This window comes from Lytechinus variegatus, chromosome 4, assembly GCF_018143015.1.
Source record: "Lytechinus variegatus isolate NC3 chromosome 4, Lvar_3.0, whole genome shotgun sequence".
Classification (NCBI taxonomy): domain Eukaryota; kingdom Metazoa; phylum Echinodermata; class Echinoidea; order Temnopleuroida; family Toxopneustidae; genus Lytechinus; species Lytechinus variegatus.
In genome coordinates, this window is record NC_054743.1 from 39,306,441 (window position 1) to 39,327,208 (window position 20,768).

At 36.8% G+C, this 20,768-nt stretch overlaps 1 protein-coding gene across 1 annotated transcript in view; it reads right to left on the reverse strand.

Moving 5' to 3' along the window:
• Positions 1 to 3,796: 3,796 nt before the first annotated feature.
• LOC121412981 overlaps positions 3,797 to 20,768 on the reverse strand; it is a 69,936-nt gene continuing 52,964 nt past the window's right edge. The window contains exons 8-16 of the mRNA XM_041605745.1: positions 19,978 to 20,037; positions 16,210 to 16,377; positions 13,207 to 13,288; positions 11,789 to 11,919; positions 11,132 to 11,362; positions 9,754 to 9,907; positions 7,628 to 8,739; positions 5,519 to 5,650; positions 3,797 to 5,160 (exon numbers count right to left, since the gene is read on the reverse strand). Coding sequence (XP_041461679.1) covers positions 4,906 to 5,160; positions 5,519 to 5,650; positions 7,628 to 8,739; positions 9,754 to 9,907; positions 11,132 to 11,362; positions 11,789 to 11,919; positions 13,207 to 13,288; positions 16,210 to 16,377; positions 19,978 to 20,037 — 2,325 coding nt within the window. The 3' untranslated portion in view covers positions 3,797 to 4,905. The remainder of the gene's footprint in view (positions 5,161 to 5,518; positions 5,651 to 7,627; positions 8,740 to 9,753; positions 9,908 to 11,131; positions 11,363 to 11,788; positions 11,920 to 13,206; positions 13,289 to 16,209; positions 16,378 to 19,977; positions 20,038 to 20,768) is intronic.

A 20,768-nucleotide genomic window follows, 5' to 3' on the forward strand; every position in this document is an offset into this window, starting at 1 on the left:
TTGATCCATTATTTAAAAAAATAAAAAAATTACCAGACACTTTTAATCTGCTTTACACAGCTAGGAATAAATCGTCTTTCAAACCTTTAAAAAAAGCTGGAGACCATATGATAAAAGTGAATCGTCCCTTGAATTAATATACTCATATCTTTAAAATTATCATGTATCGTGGAATACTTTTTTAAAATACCATAAATATATCCAGTGAGTTGCAACTTATATTACTTGATTGTCATTCAAATGTACAAGAAAACTGAAAATAAGAAAGAGACTTATTTTAAATATTATAAATTTCTTTTCTTAAAATGAGACTACACATTACAGTGGAATACAGAAGCTACTTTAAAAGGACTTGGAATTTTCTTCATAAATTAAACAACTTTTGGAATACTATGCTACTGATGCTTTCCTACAAAGCCAATATAATGTCAAAATTGCACTGATTATCTCCCATTTATATACATTGATATTAATATTATATAATCCTTTTCTTCAATATCCATTGAAGTCTTGATTAAACCAAGCTTTATCAATACTCCAGTTTACAATACAGCATGCAAATAGCCCATAAATTGTAAAGTACATATGGAGGTTGCTTAATATACAGGATATAATGGCTATATACAAGAAAAAAAGATGCAGTATATTCAGTGGAAAAAATGAGTGTACGATTCAACCAGAGTGAAACATATGTTCATACTATCATACATATTTTGAACATTTCATTTCTGAGAGCATACAGTACACGTACTTACAATAAGTGAGCCGAAGCTGGTGAATACAATTTCATTTACAAAGTCAGTGCAAGACATACTTTTGAAGGCAATACTTATAAACTGAGGTTATATTATACCATACAACAGAATTAGAAATACAATATAGGCCCTATATGTGTAGAATGAATTAACTTTGTTTTAAAGCCTGTCCAGAGGTACAAAGCCCATAAAAGTCTGAGAAAGTTGTTGCCTCCCCCCCTAAAAAAGGGGAGGGGGGGGTTGAAGTTGTGATATGTCGGCAATAAACTTACTTTGATTAATACAGTTTCCTAGACAGATTTATGTCATGACAACCACACCTGCCCACTACATTCAGGGGACACAAATGCTTTGTAATGATGCTGCAGTCACAATTCGCCTTTAGTGCCATAATGGTGCTAATTTGTTAATTTCTATACAAATCATTTAGGTGCCTGTTCCTGGTACAAAAATGATTTATACAGCTGTTTTCAACTCAACAGTATGGCCAACATAGTGAAATGTGACTTCATCACCATCATAAGCAATCTACCCAACTCAGAAATATATTTTTATTCGAAAAATAATCCCACAACTTTAATTTTCTACAAAGATGACTTTACAATATGCTGCTTTTTCGTCAGATTTCACTGATAATTTGCTTCTGGGATTATATCCTGACGAACAGTTTTAAGTTATCCTGAAAATGCTCTTTTCCCTCTAGACTATTGTACCTCTGTTTTCTTATGTACAAATTGAATAAGGAACAGACAACCTACACAAAAATGAAGTGACAAAATTGTAAGGCCCGTAAGAAAATATATATCACAACCCCATTTGGCAAACAATTAGCATATATATACAGACACAACATTTACAGATTAGTGACATCATCAATGATTTCATTCATCACTCCATTCCATGTGCACATATATTATTTTGCAGGCACAAAACTGATATTGCAGTACGCCATTGTGACACCCTGACAGTCACAAAAGCACATAAAGGTTTTTAAAAAAAATGTAATGAGTGACACACACATAAACATGTACATAAATTGAAAAAAAAAAATCTTGTAGTTTTATTGAGTTTTGTTACGAACTTGACACATGCCATGTGGGGTGTGAAGCACCTAGAAGTGTAGCAATTTCAATATGATTTCAGGGCATAAGGGCCCGGTATCATAAAGCCTAGTGACTGATCACGGGACTGATTTTTACAATTGATTATACATAATAATCAATGCAATCAGTCATAGAGATCAGCCCTACGATCAATTACTAACCTTTGTGAAACTGGGCCCAAGATCTACTATTTAGCAAATATTGCATTGATGTCAGGATAACCTATCGAATCATGTCCATGAATAGATCTGTATCAATGCCCAATAAAACACATTTCACAATGCGTAAGGCCCCCATTTCCACAGAACGGAGACCATTGAAAGACCACTGAAAGACTTATAATCGGTGAGGTCTTACAGCGGTCTTCAAGGTTACTGAAATTTGTCATCTCTGTGGAATGGCTCCGAAAGACCCCTCAAAGAACTCTGAAAGACTGATCCTATATTTCTTGTCTTACTGGTCTTAAAGTAGTCCTATAGAGACCTTTCAATGGTCTTTCAGAGATCTTTCATGCAACAAGTGATCTTTCAGAATTCTTTCCATGGACTTTGCCTGGTCTTTGAATGATCTTTCAATGATCTCTCACGAGTCTTGCAGTGATCTCTGCAAAAATCTTGAGAGACTGCCGAAAAATCATTGAAAGACTCTTAAGACCTTTGAAAGTTCATCGAAAGACTGCTTGAGAGACTGCTGAAAGACCATTTTCCTGTAAGACTGTTTTGAACTGTTTCGAAAAGTTTTGGAGCCCATGAAGACCACTGAAAGATTAGTTAGGACTCATGTAAGACCTCAAAGACCATTGTAGGTTCGTTGAGAGACCTCTGAAAGATCAACCAGAATTCATGGCCTTTCAAAGGTCTTTCAGCGGTCTTGTTCTCTGTGGAATAGGGGTTTCAGTTTTTGAGGTGCGACCTCCCACGATGTGCAACTGAGGTTACAATTTAAAATCAAAAGCAAAATATAATTTTTATAAATGAGTTCAAAGTTGGCTTCAAAGAGGTAGACCTTAATAACACATTTGTTGAAAAGTGAGTTGGCATCTTCAACGACGCCATATCTTAAGATGGTTTTCCCTTTTTAAGAAAATAAAAAAAAAATGCTTTATGAAATCCCTCCTTGTATATTCTCATTTCTAATCACATTTTCCTCTGAAAATCTCCATGAATTTTGAAGTAAAAAAAAAAGATACACCAGAAACCCTGTTGATAATACATAATTTCCCCACCACAGTGCAGACTGTGAAAGTAAATTTCGGGCATCATTTTCATGAAACATCACATTAGAACTCTGACCTTTAAAAATTCTTTGAAAATAATACAACATCAATTACCTCTAAAGCAAAAAAACAAACACAAAGATTTCTACCTGGAAGAGCAAGCAAATTAATGAATTGTTTTGACACCGTATAAAATCTGAGTAGCTAGCACCAAACCTCCATTAACTGAACATCAGTCGTTTCTAAAACTCGACAAGGCCACATCGCACGAAGAGTTGCAATCGATCCAATCAAACACAACCATAGAAAGCCACAACAACCAACGTTTTTTCTAATGCTTGAATCTACATAATTGCTGTGCTTTAACAATGATCTATACTGGAACATACATCATTATCTTGACAAATCATTATGCTCCTCATGACAATGTGTAAAAAAATTCTGAAGGTAGAATTATGATGTTGCTGGCTTTCCATAGTTAAGACTGACTGGATCATTCACAACTCCATGTAACAAGTGGCCCTGAATAGATAACCTATTCATTTTCCCTCAATACATATAAGTGTCCACTGATAAACATAGGTTGCAGATCTGTGACTATCATTAAATATGAATACAATTCATTCCTTTCAAGCCTATTTAAAATATATTCTATAATGACATGATACATGGCATGTAGGCAAGAAATTCTGAACAATTAAATAAAATACAATGAATTTTAAAAAATCAAATCCTGATTTCTCTTTAAATATCATTAATACTTTTAAGTCATTTTCAAGTCTACAGACAAAAAATAGTGAATTTATTCACTCTTTGTTTGACAATATTTATCTTGGATAATTTCATTTTTTTAACTGCATTCTTTTACCTATAATGACACAACTGCAAGAAGGAAATTCCATTGAAATTATCATTAAATTTTGGAATTAAAATTTGATGTGAGAGTGATATTGAAAACTGGAGTGACTTTGACCACTTTGTACAACATGAAGTTTCACTTTTAAAATCTGATTAAAAGGAAACATGAACAGGTTCAAGTGCGTACATATTGAATACATGTGCTTGTATAAGTACTTGGCTTCAACAAATGAGAGCATGTAATTTCCTGTCATTACAACATATTCCAAACTAGTCCTGACACGACGACTCTTTGCATTAAAGTGTTCCTCTTCTTATGTTATCCAGGACATCCCATGATCCGATAGGATAAAGGAGCTTTAATTATCCATCATTGGGCGAGAATGATTTTGCAATATACATTCTGAAAATATCTATATTATTCTGGAATTTATTTCATTAGTTAACACATAAGCAAGATTCAAATAACTATACAGAAGTGCATTGACTTCATCTTGAAGATAACTATCAAAGCGAGGCTTGCAATCTGTGATTTAAAACAATATTAGATTGATTTTAAGCATTCAAATCATAGTTCTCCAGAAAGCCAAACTCGCTACAGGGATGATGTCATCTAAAACAGACTGCTTCTGAGGTTGGTGCAGTGCAAACCGAAGCTCTACATGCACTTCTTACGGTTTATCTGACAGCTCTTGCTTCTGGAACAGTCTCAGCAAGAAGCAAGTGCATATGACAAGGTCACATGATTTGTGTAGCCACCTGATGCCCTACATTCTTGTGTATATCTGTGCTCCCATGACAATGTCACCCATAGCAATCATTCCTTTAGGTTACCACACCAACAGAGCACTTCCCCAACTCTCTTCACCACTTGTCATCCACCAACCGGCAAAGCGTCATATGCGTCTCAATAGTCCATGGCACTGCAGCGATAGAAACTAACCAGGCTACTCTACACCCCAGAAAGGTGCCATCATACTTTGGCGGTCATCTTCAGGTGCTCCAGGGCTGTCCGCAGCCTCCTGGTGTGCTTGGGGTCGGTCACTCCACACCGCCTCAGGTCTTCCTCCTCCATGTCCATCAGGATGTCCAGTTCGTCCCAGCCACCGCCGATGAAGGCGTCCACGTACATGGGCATACCGAGATAGGTCAGCCAATCACAGACCGTTGAACCACGTCCTGCATAGATCACATGCTGAGCCTGGTGAGCCAGGGTGTCACTACGAAACTAGAAAAAAAGGAAAGGCATTGTGGATGAAAATCTAATGATCATTGTGGTATAAGAGGAAAGTTGATTCTAAACTTGCATTCTCTTTTCACAGATCAAAGATTGTCTAGCTAGGCTATTGTTATTACAAACATGCATCATATTGTAGCATCTGTCAAGACCAATGAGGTGTGTTTTTAAAATGGTATTTGTATGTAGTTTACAATTGACCAACCATTCCACGAATTCTTACACATTTTTACTTATTTATAAAATTTTGTGAATTGAGGACACATATAGAGAGGGTCGGCTGTATGCATTCAATGGATTTGCCCATTTATGACATGTTCTAAAATAGCAGCATGCTCCAATCCCTTACCCAGCATCGACCTTCTGCGATGAGAGACTTGACCCGAAGTGCCTCCAGACAGACTGCAACGTCCGGTACTCTCATCTGGACCTCTTCAGCATAGCGCTGGATCAGAGCCGCTGGGATGCCACAAAAACCCATCTAGGTAAAAAAAATTGGAGAGAAAAATGGCAATTCATGCTCTTATGCAACAGGCTATTGAAACCAAGATGGTGGCAACAAACTGGCAAAGCAAATATGGTGTAGGGTTGCTGCGTGGCAGCTCCGTAAGTAGAGCAGGGTTTTGGATTCCGGTATCCTGGGTAGATTCTCACTTGGTGAGCAGTGGCATATGCATGGGTGGGTTACAGAGGTTCAACTCCCCCCTCCTTTTTTTTTGCTTGTCAACTTGAAAACCTCCCTTTCAAAAATCCTGCGTACGCTACTGTTGGTGAGCTACATGGAGTGCCTTTTGGTTAGGAAATTATCCTCATTACCAGGTACCTCAAGGAAAACTTTAAGTGGTCTGTCGTCTGGTTGCTTCCTGGCTTTGATGTTTTTTCAGCAATTATGAAAAAAGTAGTGTTTATACTTGGGTCTGCCAATCCTGACATTATCTGGATTAAAACCCTTGCAACAGCTAATATGAAAGGGTTGTCTCATTATGATTGAATTTATACTGTGGTAAACAGGATTATAATAAGACTTTGAGTGGGACATTAATCAATGTGATTAAAGTATGATATGAGGAGACCATTCCTTCCACGCGCAAAGGAAAAGAGGATTAACACGCTTCGAATAGCAGAGGGAAGCCGGATAAAGAGGTCTTAATGATACTAATCTACCATTTTGGATGATATTCGCTTTAAAATGCTCTACTTGGAAAAGAAAATCAAAGTCCCGGCCAAAACTGACGCTTTGATAGGTGCGTGCAATTTTCAATAGATCTATGCTCGATGAACATCAAACTAGTTGTAGGTTTGATAATAGATGAGTGTCATTAAATAGGAAAGTAGTTAACTTTGGTGTCACATGTGGGCCAATGAAGACAAAGTGATAGTCTATTTGGAAAGTGATAATTATTTTAAATCTGGTTTCAGTTTCTTTGAGCAATAATGATGATCTCACACTTTAAAAAAATTAATAAAAATATTCATAGCAATAAGTAATCACTCCTAAGTGCAGAGTTCGAGGACCTGGGTAATGAAAGTTACACACTTAAACCAATCAAGATCATGAGCATCATCAAGTATAATAACCATTCAAATAGTAAATATTATTATGTTTTAATATTAAAACAAACTTGAAGCTGGGCAGACTGTGCTTTAAAGGAATTGAAAGTGCCTATGCTAAGGAGTCCAGTACAGGAAAGGCCTATGGAAGATTATGTCCGAGCCTAAAAAAAAAAGACTACTAGTAATTGAGGGTCCCCATGAATTAAGAATGAAATAACAACTGTAGCATATGCAGGGGGTGGTTACAGGGTTTCAATCCCCCCTTCATTTTTTGATACCCCAAACCATCCCCTAAAATTCAACCCCCCCCCCTAAAATTTGGTTGAAGACCTTGTTTTTGGCTTGTCAATTTTTTTTGGGTGGTACGAAACGACTGAACATTCTTGCTGAAGACCTTTTTTTTGTGAATTTTTTTGGATAAGAAACGACCTAAGTTTGTGGTGAAGACCATTTTGGGGTATGTTTTGGTTGTCAACATTTCATTCAGCTTGAAACCCCCCCCCTTACAAAAATCCTGCATATGCCACTGAATAACAACATTCCTTTTAGTTAATTATGTTAGTAAGCAAAGACAACTGCATTTTGTGCAGGGACAGAATCAGCATGGCTAAATTATCATCCTAGATTATTTGCACAGCATTTAGCAGGATGGAAGATATCTTTACCTTCATATGATCAATACAAGCTGATCTGTAATATCTTACACTGAATTAGTGTAAGGATTAACTGAAAACAGTGGAATACAGAATTTTTTGATCACTTGCTGTAATACCACAGGGCCTGTAGGATTTTTTAAAGGGACATTACTGCACTAGTTTGACAAAATAATTTTTTGAGGGAATCATTTCAAGTTTCGACCATTATATTAAATTTCATCAAGAAAGCTGCATGATGTACTATTTACCTTGTCTGAGTAAGGTTCTTGTCTAATGTCAATGCCATCAGCCATCAACTTCGCATCTAACAGTTTCTCCAACGACTGACTGTGCATACCGAGTCCCGTCTGCATCTTCTTTAGAGGCAACGTCGGCGAGGCATGCATGGGGTCCCGTGATACAGTATCTTTTCTATTGTTCTGCCTCTTGTGGGGTGAGACGCTCCGTGACTTGCGCCTCCGACTGTTAAGTAGTAGGGCAGGACAGGTATCCGTTTGCCCCACGGCACGGAGAAGCTGAGGGGAAGGCATGACCCCATTGACTGTACTAGACCACCCGTTTGAACACGTGACGGTGCCATCTACAGAGGCACTTCGCTTCCATTGGATCGATCCAGAATCCCCTATGACGAGTTGATTCTGCTCTGTTCTTGGAGGGTAGTTCATAAGCACGGGACTACTGGATCTCTGAGTGAGCTTTGAATGCACTTGATGCTTTGGTGAGCAGCGTTGCTGCCGCGTCATTTGCAGGCTACGATCGTCCATCCAGGGAAACTCGTAATAGTTCTCTAGGATCTGCGGAGGGGTGGTATGTGAGATGGCTGCAACAGTGACAGGAGTAGCGCCGTTGTTGAATTGACTATGCCTCTGGAGAAGGTCCACTGCCTTGACGTCTGTCCTGACCGGTTTAAGGGGCTTGTCCTTTGGGACCTCACCGCCCCAGCCCCAGGAGTCAAGCCCAGAATACTGGTCGCACATCCTCAAATAGTGTCCATCCACTCCTGGGATCAAAATCCCTGATATATTATTGGAGTTATTACAGTTCGACCCTGGCGCAAGGACTCCACTGACCTCTGGCGAAGGCCCCTCGTCCTCTTCCGCACACAGGCTCCCCAACCCCGATTCCCGAAGCATTTCTAGACTGCTCATGCTGTTCTTGCCATGCTTGCGAGCTGGAGACTGGGAGTTGTCCCCACACAATCCTGCATCTGTACTTGCATAGAATCCAGAATCACGAGCTGCTATCCTTAGTTTATGTATACTAGTGCTCAGGTCTGTGTCATCTATCCTTTGGGATGGGATCGGGGGAGGTATAGAGCCTTCTCCTAATGCACTACTTGATAATGTCCTTACATCAACACCTGAAAATGATAGATATTCACAACGTAATTTTATGAAACCATAAACGATATAGCCCCGAAACTAACAGGAACATCTACCAGTATGTGCAACATCAAAATCTTAACACAATGTCAACTTTAAAAAGAAAGACCAAGACAAATCCAGGAGGAATAAAAATAATTTTGTTCATGTGGTTTTTCTACAAGTACTGACAACTACAGTAAATTCCTGCATAACCTGGAGGGTGTTTCATCAATATTTTCATCCAACAAGTTGTCAGATCTGAAATCTTTCCATGATTTTGATTGGCTGAGAGGCACTGTTCCTATGGTAACTGTCGGATAAAATGGGACTTTCATGAAACGCCCCCCAGATCTGCTTATTTTTCTCTTGGAATGAGAATCTGTAATTTTGAGACCCAAAACCTTGTATTTTCTAACATTTACCTCTAAATGACCTTTGACCTTGGCTGGGTTACCCCATGAAATCATAAATTTTGAAGAAAGACCTTAATGCAGTAATTTTGTTGAAAAAATATAATAATGGCAAATTGTAATAGTTAGCAGCTCTGATTTCAGCTTACTTAATCATAATGCTCAAGGTTCGTAGCCATTCATGAATAGTGCTGGTCGATATTTGATTTCAATAACAGTTGATAATTTCTAGCAAAAATATTGCTAATGACATAATATCACATTACCAAGTCTACAATTCAAAATATACATTCATTATGAAGGTTTTTCATTGGTGCCTGTCCATGAAAAGCAGGCATTTAGGTACATAGTTCTGAGTTAGTTTAAAGCAATACATAACAGCATTTGTGGTAAATAGTGATTAACTTTTCATAATTTACAGTATTTGGGTATATTGTGTTAAACATGATATGCATATCATACTGCGATATATACCAAAATAATCATAAAACCATTATCAAATATTCAATATTGCACAATTTTTATATCAGAATATCATCAAAGTTTTTTTTTAGTTATGTAGAACTCTTAAAAGCTAAAAGGCAGACACAAATGACCTACCTTTGATTGGTTCCAATAAGAGTTTGGCAACAGTCAATAGTTTGACCCTGTGTTCCAGGTTGGTAATCTCTAAACTGTCAAGATCCTCTTCCGTCAGGTTCTTGAACCTCTCCAACGACGCTAGATCACGTGACTTGAAATCTGACAAGTATTTCTGCAAGGGAAAGGGAATAGATGAATCAAAAGTTTGTTTGTACCTATCTGGGCCCTGTTGTACAAAGAGTTACAATTGATCCGATCAAACGTAACTCTGGAAATCCATCAGTGTCATAATTTTTTCTATGAAAAATCTGCACAATCCCCTTTTTATGCAAAGAGAAGCGCAGTGAATTTTCAAGAAAACAATGAATGAATGAGTAGTACATCACAGCTAGAAAATATTTTGAACAAACATGCATAATAGATGTTGACGTTGCTTGCCGTCCATAGTTGTGATTTATCGGATCAATCATAACTCTTTGTACAACAGGGCCCTGGTCTCCCATTAACCTAGCATTTTTGGCTTATCTCGGGGGGGGGGGGGGTTCAATTCAACCATGGAGATAAAATAGGAAGGAGTACCAACTCACTTATTTCATTTAAAGCCATGTTTGATGCCGCAGGGATAAGATATGTCAAGCATGTATTTCTTTGCCATTTCCTTGCAGATTGTAGACAAAAGATTCATTCCTACCCAACTACAAACAGTTTCCAATAAACTGGCGGCACCACAAGTGGCCATCAAAGGCTATAGTGCACCTGTGTATTATTTTGTACTTCTTTAGAAATTGAAAGCTACATGAAAAAATTTGCATTTCGATGTTACTCCAACCATTTACTTCCATGATTCAACGCCTCACGAGTGCTGCATGATGGTAGTGGGCAATGTAATCTCCTCTGCAAGGCAGTATGGTAAAAAAAAATTGAACTTACAACTCCATTTTCTGTCAATACCATGAACATTTTATTGTTTGAAATTTTTTTTTTGAACTTACAGCTCCATTTTCTGTCAATACCATGAACATTTTATTGTGCAATTGTGCACAATCATGACAAACAACAATAATAAAAAAGTCATTACAATAATCCACTGTAAATGAACATGTTCCTCTAAAACGAAAGGCTAAGATCATCAATGATTCTTTCTAGTGGACCTAGTAACAGGATATTTCATTTACATGTGTTCAATTAATAGGCTGTCCCGACTGTCAAGAAAAAAACACAGCCCTCTATATGAATTAACTTTTTTTACATGCAATCTCTAAAAGATTTTCATCTTGCTTTTCATTTCGTCCCCAGGCAGTTTTATTTGAGTACCAGGCGTTGCAAATTTGGTCTCAAAAGCAAGCAGCGCAGTAAAAGAAAAAAATCACACAGCAGAACAAAACAATGTACTCACATCGCACTCTATCCTTCTGAGTAGCTCTTCAACACTTTGCAGATGCAACACATAAGAAGCATTGGTTTGGTTAGGACCAAGGGGGAAAGTATGCCCCCCTTCCAGGCCGGGCATCTCCTCTCTACTCAGCTCTTCCACGAACGTAAACTTGAACTTGCCACTCTTGTTCTGACACACCCCTTCCCAGTAACCCCCTGAGGGCTTGCGGGTGATGTACACCAAGTCTCCTTTCTGAAAGTTGGAATTCAAAATAATTTAACTTTTTAAATCCAGTGGGTGGTGTTTACAGGTAGATCACCTTTTCAAACCAAAGGTCTTTACAGCTAGCTAACTTTTTAAAACCAATGGCCTATGCAGGTACTTTTTTTTTAAATCAGTAGTCTTTACAAGTAATTAACTTGTTCAAACCAGAGGACACATAAGCAGGTATGGGCGATCTTAACAATTTCCAGTGTTCGTATAATCATTACTTGTACCAGCATAGAGCACTTGCATGGTAAGAAAGATTATGCAAAAGGACTCCATTGTAGACTTGTTTCAATACAGACATTCTAAAGATCCAGTTAGGGTTTGTATCTGCAGACAAGTACCTTCCCTGCTTTTGACATCCTATCAGCAGGACCTACTTTGTGTGCAATACATGAGAAAGCTCTTTACCTTGAATGCCAGTGCTCCTGTGTCGTATGGGCTGGGAATGTAGTCTGTCTTTGCCCTTGCTACCGAACAGAATAGAGTAGGTTTGAGTTGAACGTCGGGGCTGTGCGACTGTTGTCTTCTTGTAGATGGACCTATTACAACAGATGGGAAGAAGAATGGCATTTATGAAGAAAATGAATTGAAAACAACTGAACAACTGTTTTATTAATAAGAATCATTACTTTCATTAGAACCTCAAAAATACTTTTTGATTACTGCCTTGGGGAAAACATAAATTAAGAATAGACAAAAGTAATACAACAAAATCATAAGTCTGTCCCAAAAAATTCTTATAATCGACCCATTAAAATGCCAAAGGATAAAAACAAATTCCATAGTAATCTCTTTTATCAAACAATTTCTGAAATCTACACCATCATATTATACTACTTTCACATTATCTCTTTTATTCAGTGACTTTCATAAGTTTTATGTCCTCATGGTTTTTTCCCCTTTCTTTTCCTTTCCTTTTTCCCCCTTTATTTTCCTTTAAAAACAAAAATAAATGTTGATAACCCTTTGGAAACATCTTTTCACCAACTACAAAAATTTGACTCTACAGCCAGTTATATTTCATTCAACATCATTCCAGTCAAACCCTTTTCACACAATTTTTCAGGAGCCTATATACATAAGAAATGCAGCATTCGTGGATCAGGCCAGACAAGATGTTCTACAAATGACAAAGGTTTGTTCCAGTAAGATGAGCCACCCACCTGACGACATGTTTCTGGAAGGCACACCCTATTATCAGGTCATCTCATTCCATCATCGCCTTCTCAAATTTGAGCAAACCACCTTCCTTCATACTCGACTTATTCAAATATGGCACGTTTCTTAGAGGCATTGTAAGGATTATATTCATCCAGAACAAGTCTTCTTTTTTCTGCTGAGACGCTTTGTATTAGTGTGATATTCTATACTGCTGCATTTCTATGCATCCTCTTTTTCACTTTTTTCCATTTTTCTACCTTCCTTATCTCTTCCTTTTTTCTTTCTTTTTCTTTCTTTCTTTCTTTCTTTCTTTCTTTCTTTCTTTCTTTCTTTTCTTTCCGCCTTTGTTTTCTTTCATCTAAATTACTACCTACTCTCTACTTAATTTCTTTTCTTTCATCTAAAGTACTACTTAATCTCTACTTACTTTATTTTCTTTCCGCCTCTGTTTTCTTTCATCTAAATTACTACTCACTCTCTACTTACTTTATTTTCTTTCCGCCTCTGTTTTCTTTCATCTAAATTACTACTTACTCTCTACTTACTTTATTTTCTTTCCGCCTCTGTTTTTTCATCTAAATTACTACTTACTCTCTACTTACTTTATTTTCTTTCCGCCTCTGTTTTCTTTCATCTAAATAAAATAAAACATACTCAACACTTACCATCACTACTACTGAAATCGTCACTTGTTGTTGAACTAACCGTGCTCCTACCAAGACTACTGCTAGGACTATCACTTCCTCTCTGAAAAAAAAAAAAGATTAATCAATCTCTGTATTCATACTTCACCATGGAGAAACAAGGAAATCAATTATTTGTTGAGAAACCTCCAACATGGAACTTTTCATCCAAAAGGGACAGGTTAATCAAATGTATTTCTTAAAAAAAGTGAAAGGGCTATAATAAAAAGTTCGGGATGGAAATCTTGTTATCATCACGTTAAATAGTTTGATAGAAAAAAATTGATACTGACTAACTTTCAGTGACAAAAAAGCATTGTAGAGTCAAACTCATTGACTATTTTTGATAATATATTCTCACTTAAGCCCTTACTCATATTGCTGGCCTCTCCATTTACTTTCACATTGTTCTCATTGTAAGGATATCATTGAAAAACATCTAAATCATTTTGAAATCAGAAACCTTATGTTAATTCATTGCATTCTCAACAAATGTAAACATCTAGTAAAAATAATAGACTTATTTTCAAAGCTGAAAAATCCATACACTGGCAAAGTCAACTTCACTGCAAAGATTCCTAGCAGGTCAATTTGAAATAATTCTATTAGATCATCATGCATATTTTCTTACTAAAGTTAAATTAGGATCACAAGAAAGTACGACCTCTTCCGGCGAAAATCTGGCTACCGTATGGCGACAGGAAAAGGATTGATAATCGCACTTAGAAATCAGTACTGAATGATAATAATCTAAGGCCCATTGTTTAGATTTCACAATGATATTATCTTCCATGATAGATTTTGGACTGATTCCAAGTATGATGCGCCAGTCATGTTAAAGCATTTGTATGCTGTTAGAGGAATACTATTTATGAAATCAGGTCACAGATTTCCCTCATTTTCTCATTAAGTAGCCTGTGAATGTCCTACTGATCATTATCTAAAATGCGATTATTTGCAAATATACAAAAAAAAAGAAAGAAAATGTTAGGGTTGGTCCATGATGCTGTGTGAATGCAGATCGTGGTTTCAGACAAACCTGTCAGCAATCGCAAGTAATTAGTGATTAATAATTGACTGAAGTGGTCATATTTGATTGGCTGGAAAAAATTTGTCACGAATCTTAGCATTTATTACAAAGTTTATTGAACCGGGTGGGTGTTTCATAAAGCTGTTCGTAAGTTAAGAGCGACTTAAGAACGACTGGTGATCCTTTCTTGTGGTAAATGTTATATTCAATGACGATGGTAACGCGTAAGAAAGGATCACCAGTCGTTCTTAAAGTCGTTCTTAACTTACGAACAGCTTTATGAAACGGCCCCCAGGTCCAGATAGTACTGGGTCACGTCTTACAAAGAGTAACGATTGATACAATTCATCTCAAATGTAATTTGTTTTCCAAGAAATTTGCAAAATCTCCCTAGTAAACAAAGAGAATCACACTGAATCTTCAAAAGTAGGATGAATGTATGACTTCATATCTAGAAAATACTTTGAATAAATTTGCATCTTAGATGTTGACGTTGCTGGCCATCCATAATTTTGGTTGATCGGATCAATCGTAACTCTTTGAAAGACAGGACACAAGTATACATGATGCAATAACCATATGATAAATTAGGTCATCCATACTACTCATGCACATGCCATATTAGTGTAATGAATAATGTTAATCAGTCACAGTAAAATGTTAGCATGAGTGTCAATATAGAATGACGAAGACGACTTGCTAAACTCAAATCAGGTAAAGAATGATAATCTACATTCATGTACATACAAACTTGCCTCATTTTTTTCATAAGGCCTTAAAATGCTGTCCATATTGGAACGACCGTAAAATACAAAAAACCAGGGTCACTTTTTTAGCAAAACTAAAAATATACAATTGCAATATTTATTTTACACAAATATGTCAGATCTGGGCAAAGAATTTGTAGTCAATAGCTTACTTCCAACATCAATACATTCTCCATTTTTATTATCAAGAGACAGAATTATGTCAGGTTATTCAGCTTTATTAAATTATACTGTAAATTTCTAAAATCAAGTTTGAATGCTGTATGTTGCTGAGAATGATAACAATACTGTAATAGATGTACAATATGAACATTAATGTAACAATACGAGAATTAAGAATGATGTCTGATGCACACCAAATGTGACCCTCTTTCACCAAGATGACCCCTGCTTTCACAAAAAAGAAATGAGTGTAACTTAACTTGTTATGAATTGACATTGAAGTCTTTAGCTAATTTCCATTGGTACCAAATTTGAGTTATCGATATTCATAACATCTTATCTATATTCTTCTTCTCAGCCTAGGTTTATTCAGGAGTACTCATCTTGGTAAGAGATATGTCAGGCATGCATCATGGTATTGCAATGACATTGGTATACGTGACAGGTGCATTCTGTCTTTTACAGGAAATGTCACATATCTACATGTATGTCATTTGCTTCCTTCTGTTAATTACAATAACATTCTATTGCATGAACTGGATTGCATTCATGAGTTACCCCAATTTTAGTCCAAGACTTTAGTCAAAACGTCTACGAAGTACTATATTTCGTCTTCTTAATCTGATATCAATTATGAAGAAGATGTATGAAATAATTCATGAGCATCTTTGTTTGCTCATTTCAAAGCAAATATACACAAATGTGTGCATATAGGGGGAGACATTCTTAAGGGTGGATTAAAGAATGTGCCCCTGTTGAAGTAGGACACAAGTAGCACTTGCAAATGTGTGGTCTAAAGTATATTTAAGATAAGCTCAATTGATGTTCTGTATCTGTATCAAATTAAATGTTTAGAAGCTAATATCCTTATGATTTTCACTAGAGATTATTCAAGAACTATTAGTAAGGGCCAAACTGAAAATATCTTGGAGAAAAAAAGAAAAAAAAAGATGCTGTTCTTAGTACTGTTAATGCAAATCTCATGCAGACAGGCTTCCATGCGAGTTAGACCCTTCTTGCTCTCACCTCATACCCAGACAGGGACCCATCGGAAGATGTCATAGGGGAGGAGAGGTTGGACCAGGGGCTACTAGCCCCCCTGGAGGAGTAGGCCACCACCGGGGAGCGGGTGAACTTGCGGAGGAGGCGGGGGCTGCGACTGCTAATCATGACCTTGAGGGACTTCTTGGGGGTCTGGCGTCGTTTGAGGAAAGAGAAATCCATAGACATGTTGGCCATGTTGTTGGTGGTGTTGATATCAACTTGGTTTGGCCTATCTGGGGATGTGGTGTGTGTGGTAGTGGTTGTGGAAGTAGTGGCTGCAACGGCAGTCTGGACACAAATAACAGGTGCTCTGTATTTATTTTCTTCGGATGTGATTTTGATGAGATGAATGCCAGATGAATATATCATTAAGCGATGATGTGAGCGATGATTTAATTTTTGTTTGTTTATAGGTTTGAGAGCTAGAGATGTAATCTAAAGTCACATGCATCAGATAAAGAGTTATGATGTGAGCAAGTTGCCAAATACACTGAGGAAAGTAGCCTAGATTTCACAAGAGTTCACTAAATCTATCCATCATGATGAAAAGACTACCACTTGCATGTAGGTACTGGTAGAGCTTCCTTCAAATCCACGCTCCTTGTTATCCTTGGCACAACAGGACTTATTTCATCAGTAAATCACAATTTGATGCAAATACCCTCCAAATCTACAAGACAGTGTACTACAACTAATCCACATTAGACATTAAGAATCCCATAGAATTTTTTCAACACTGATTGAAAGTTTTGGAGACCTTGGAACAATTTTGAAGAAGTGCATGATAATCCATAAGGCAAGTGATCAAAGAATATCACTAATGGTTGTGTCTCTAGGAAACTGTGATACCCTGTGCAATATGACAAAACAGGTCCGCCGAAGTGCCAGAATGTGGGTTTAGATAATTGTCAAATCATTTGGGTGTTAGAGGAGGGGGAGGGGGAAACCTGAAGCAGCACCTTAGGAAAAACAGGTCGGTGGCATCACTCAACGTAGATCAAGAAAAGGTAATCCTGAACAACCTTAGCCAAGTGTGAAAAACAAACTACAGAAGTGAAGTGATTTATGGTTGATCCTAGTAACCTTTTAATCCTACAAAGCAGGGAGGCTGCAGAAGGGTTCCTTCAGGCAGTTCTGTTTCAATCCATAGTCCTGGATGATTTCTCAAAGACATCAGTCTATATCCTTAGAAAGGCTGTAAAACCTGCTTCACACAATCAATTGCAATTTCAGTAGAAGTGGTCAGGGGTATTCTGCAAATTCACCATAAAAAATATAGGATATATTGAGGGCTAAAAATACTTCATGGTGGCTTGTCTTTGAATCTTTTGCACCAGATAAATCTCAGTGTTTCTAGAAGGAAGTTCTTGCAGTGAGCGATGGAACAGTCTATAAACATCGGCCACAGTGAGATAGGAACTGTGAAATGCAGTCCAAATGTTCGACCACGTCAGCAGCAAGTTCATGTTTTAATCTGCTACAAACATACGGGTTCCATTTCTCTCGGAAGCCTTCTTTTGAAGAAAAACACAACCATCCGCTGCTTTATCTACATCTATGTCCTCTGTGGTTGCATAAACACTATGAAAATATCCCCGTTCCCCTCTTTCCTTTGTACATCCTTACATTGGCAAACATCCCCAGAGTAAAGGCATGAAAGTCCTATGAAAATTGTGACATCACTGTCGCCTGCCAAGAATAATGAGGATTTAGCTTCACAAGACTGCCAAACATCTGTCCCGGAGAACCAAAAATATCCATGTAGATTTTTTTGCCCAACCTATGGAAGCTTCTTCCAAGTGGCTATATCACCTTATCTCATGGCGGCATCTGCGATCCATGTCGCCAGTGCTTTCTTGTTTCATGCCTTCAAGAAAATAGTTGGACATGAAATACCCTATCTCATGGCTACACAGTCTAACTGCCCCTCTCCCCCTTTCCTGCATATGGAGTTCAATAGATCTTCTCACACGGCTACAGGAAGAAAAGTTAGATAACAAAGTCCTCTCAATATACCCCCATTTCTCACATCGAAACATATCGTTATGATTCATGTTCAGATACAGAGTGTAGCTCACATAAATATAACATGAATCACAATTTTTTACAAAAAATGTTAACAAGATTTTGCACTTTAAGGTCAAAGAACTTTCTTTTCAATCCAGGAAGTCTGGGGGGTTTTTCCAACAGGGAACAATTTTGGAATGAGGAACCCTAAATTTTAATTAGATTACCCTCGAAGATTCAAACTTACATCACCACAATCCGTATAAAACGGTTTAAATATTTTTCATCATCCTGTCAAAAATTAATCCTTATTTTGTGAACTTAAAGTAACAGATCAAAGTTCAGTTTTATCAATGGCACAATTTGAGATCAATCCAACCCAGTAATCTTTTACCCTTTGAATTTTTCTTTTGAGAAAAAAATCTCTTTAATTGATGAAATGCAATGAAGTACAACATCACCATTGAATAAGAACACCCTTAACATTATTTACTGGAGCTGAATAATTGCAAACTACCCCCCCAAAAAAAAAAAAAATCCTTATAACTAATAATATTGATTATGATTTGGCAAACATACAGAATTCAAAGATCAAAAACTTCCAAATAACCTCTTCAAATATCCTATCACATTACTTTTTATTCTGAGGAAAAGATTTCTCCAATACCAACAAACCAATATTAATTATAGGAAGTAGAAGGTTCAATGGCAGTACCAATTCTGTATATATCTATCGACTACCAACCGACAAACTCTTCTTTGAATTGACTCACAATTTTTCTTGCATTCTATCCAGGTGCTACAACCAATTTATAGTGGATGTATACATGTTTCTTGAGAAGTGCTGACAAGAGACCCGGGGGGGGGGGGGGGGGGGGGGCACTCAATATATAATGCATAGTGGGTATGTGCCACAAAGGGGACCCCCATTTTTACACTCAAATTTCAAATTTTTACACTCAAATTTCCGTTCCATTTTTGTATTGAGAAAAAGAACAAAGAATGCCACTCCAAAGCATAGCATTGTTTTATTATCAAGAAAAAAAAGAAGAAATCCGCTCCAAAGCTTCACACAGTTTTCCTTCACGCCGTTCTGGTCACATTGATCTGGTGAAAAGCAGCCGACCATCGCCTCTGCGCTAGTGCAGCAACAAACACAGCAACAACCTCAAGTCTGTTGTACACTTGACTTGAATGACACCAACCCAGAGTTCTGACACCAAATGATGTCTTTTTTGAAAGTTATGAGTATGAACAGAAAATAATATAATGGATCGTAATGTATACTGTAATGGAAATGAAGTGATTGTGCGCTATCACTATAATGATATGAAACATTTGTGCAGACTCAGAGATAATGGGCTGTTATGTATTTTATAATGGATCTTCATATACATATATAATGTTGATGTTACCAGATTTTAATGCAAATGAGATATAGAAGAACATGAGGATGGTTCTACAACAGATTATACATATGTGCGATAATAAACATCTAGCATTTTAGGATAAACAGGACATCATACATAGAATTTGATGTCAAAGAAGAGGGAACTGAAGACTTGAGAAATAAAGTAAAACTCAAAGAAAGGAATGACTCATCTTGATAATGACTTTACCCCCCCCCCTCCTCCTTAAAAAACATAAATCTATAAGAAAGTCAATCCAATTTGAATAAATGATCAAACAATTATCTAAGATTTGACGACTATTGTATGATGATAGAATCGTAAATAAAATTACCTGATTAAGATAAGGAGGCATCTGTGATTCCTCTGGTACTCTTGTTAACGTTGCTTGGGTCTAGATAGTAAGGAAAAAAAAACTTTATACTACTGATGAAAATAATGAAATGAAAACCAACAATTGGAAACGATATCTCTAGAAATATACGAGTCATAGTGATGAAGTGAAAGAGAGAGAAAAAGAAGGAAAAATAATCAAAAGTATTTTTCTGACAAAAATTATTTCAAAACATCTTGGGGTATGGCTAAGTTGATCAATTTTACCAGAATCCTTAAAACAAAGCAACATTTTATGTACAGAGTCAACTGGATTTGAGGCTTCAAAGGAAAAATGTTGAAAAAACAATACTTTAGACCAATGAATTTCTTAGATTAACACACAAAAGTAACTAACATCTACATATTTGCACTGACTGACTTATAACAGGACTCATGTTGTCATTGGCAAATTATTAAGACAACATTAAACATGATTCATGACATCATGACATCATTATGACATTGTGAGTTTGTCTGACACAACTCTGAGCATTTTTTTCTGGACCTGAAGTGATTAATAAACATTGGCAAACCATTATGACATTTAACACACCTTATGACATCATAATGACATCATCACGATGTCATGCGTTGTTAATGCACCTCTGAATATTTTATAAGACTCAAAGCATATTAATGAACATTTATTTTTTTTTATTTGTCTTGCTGTAGATAAAAGTGAGGACTGAATATTATAATCATTAATATTATAATCATTATCATATTTATGGGGGTCATAGGTGAAGTTCA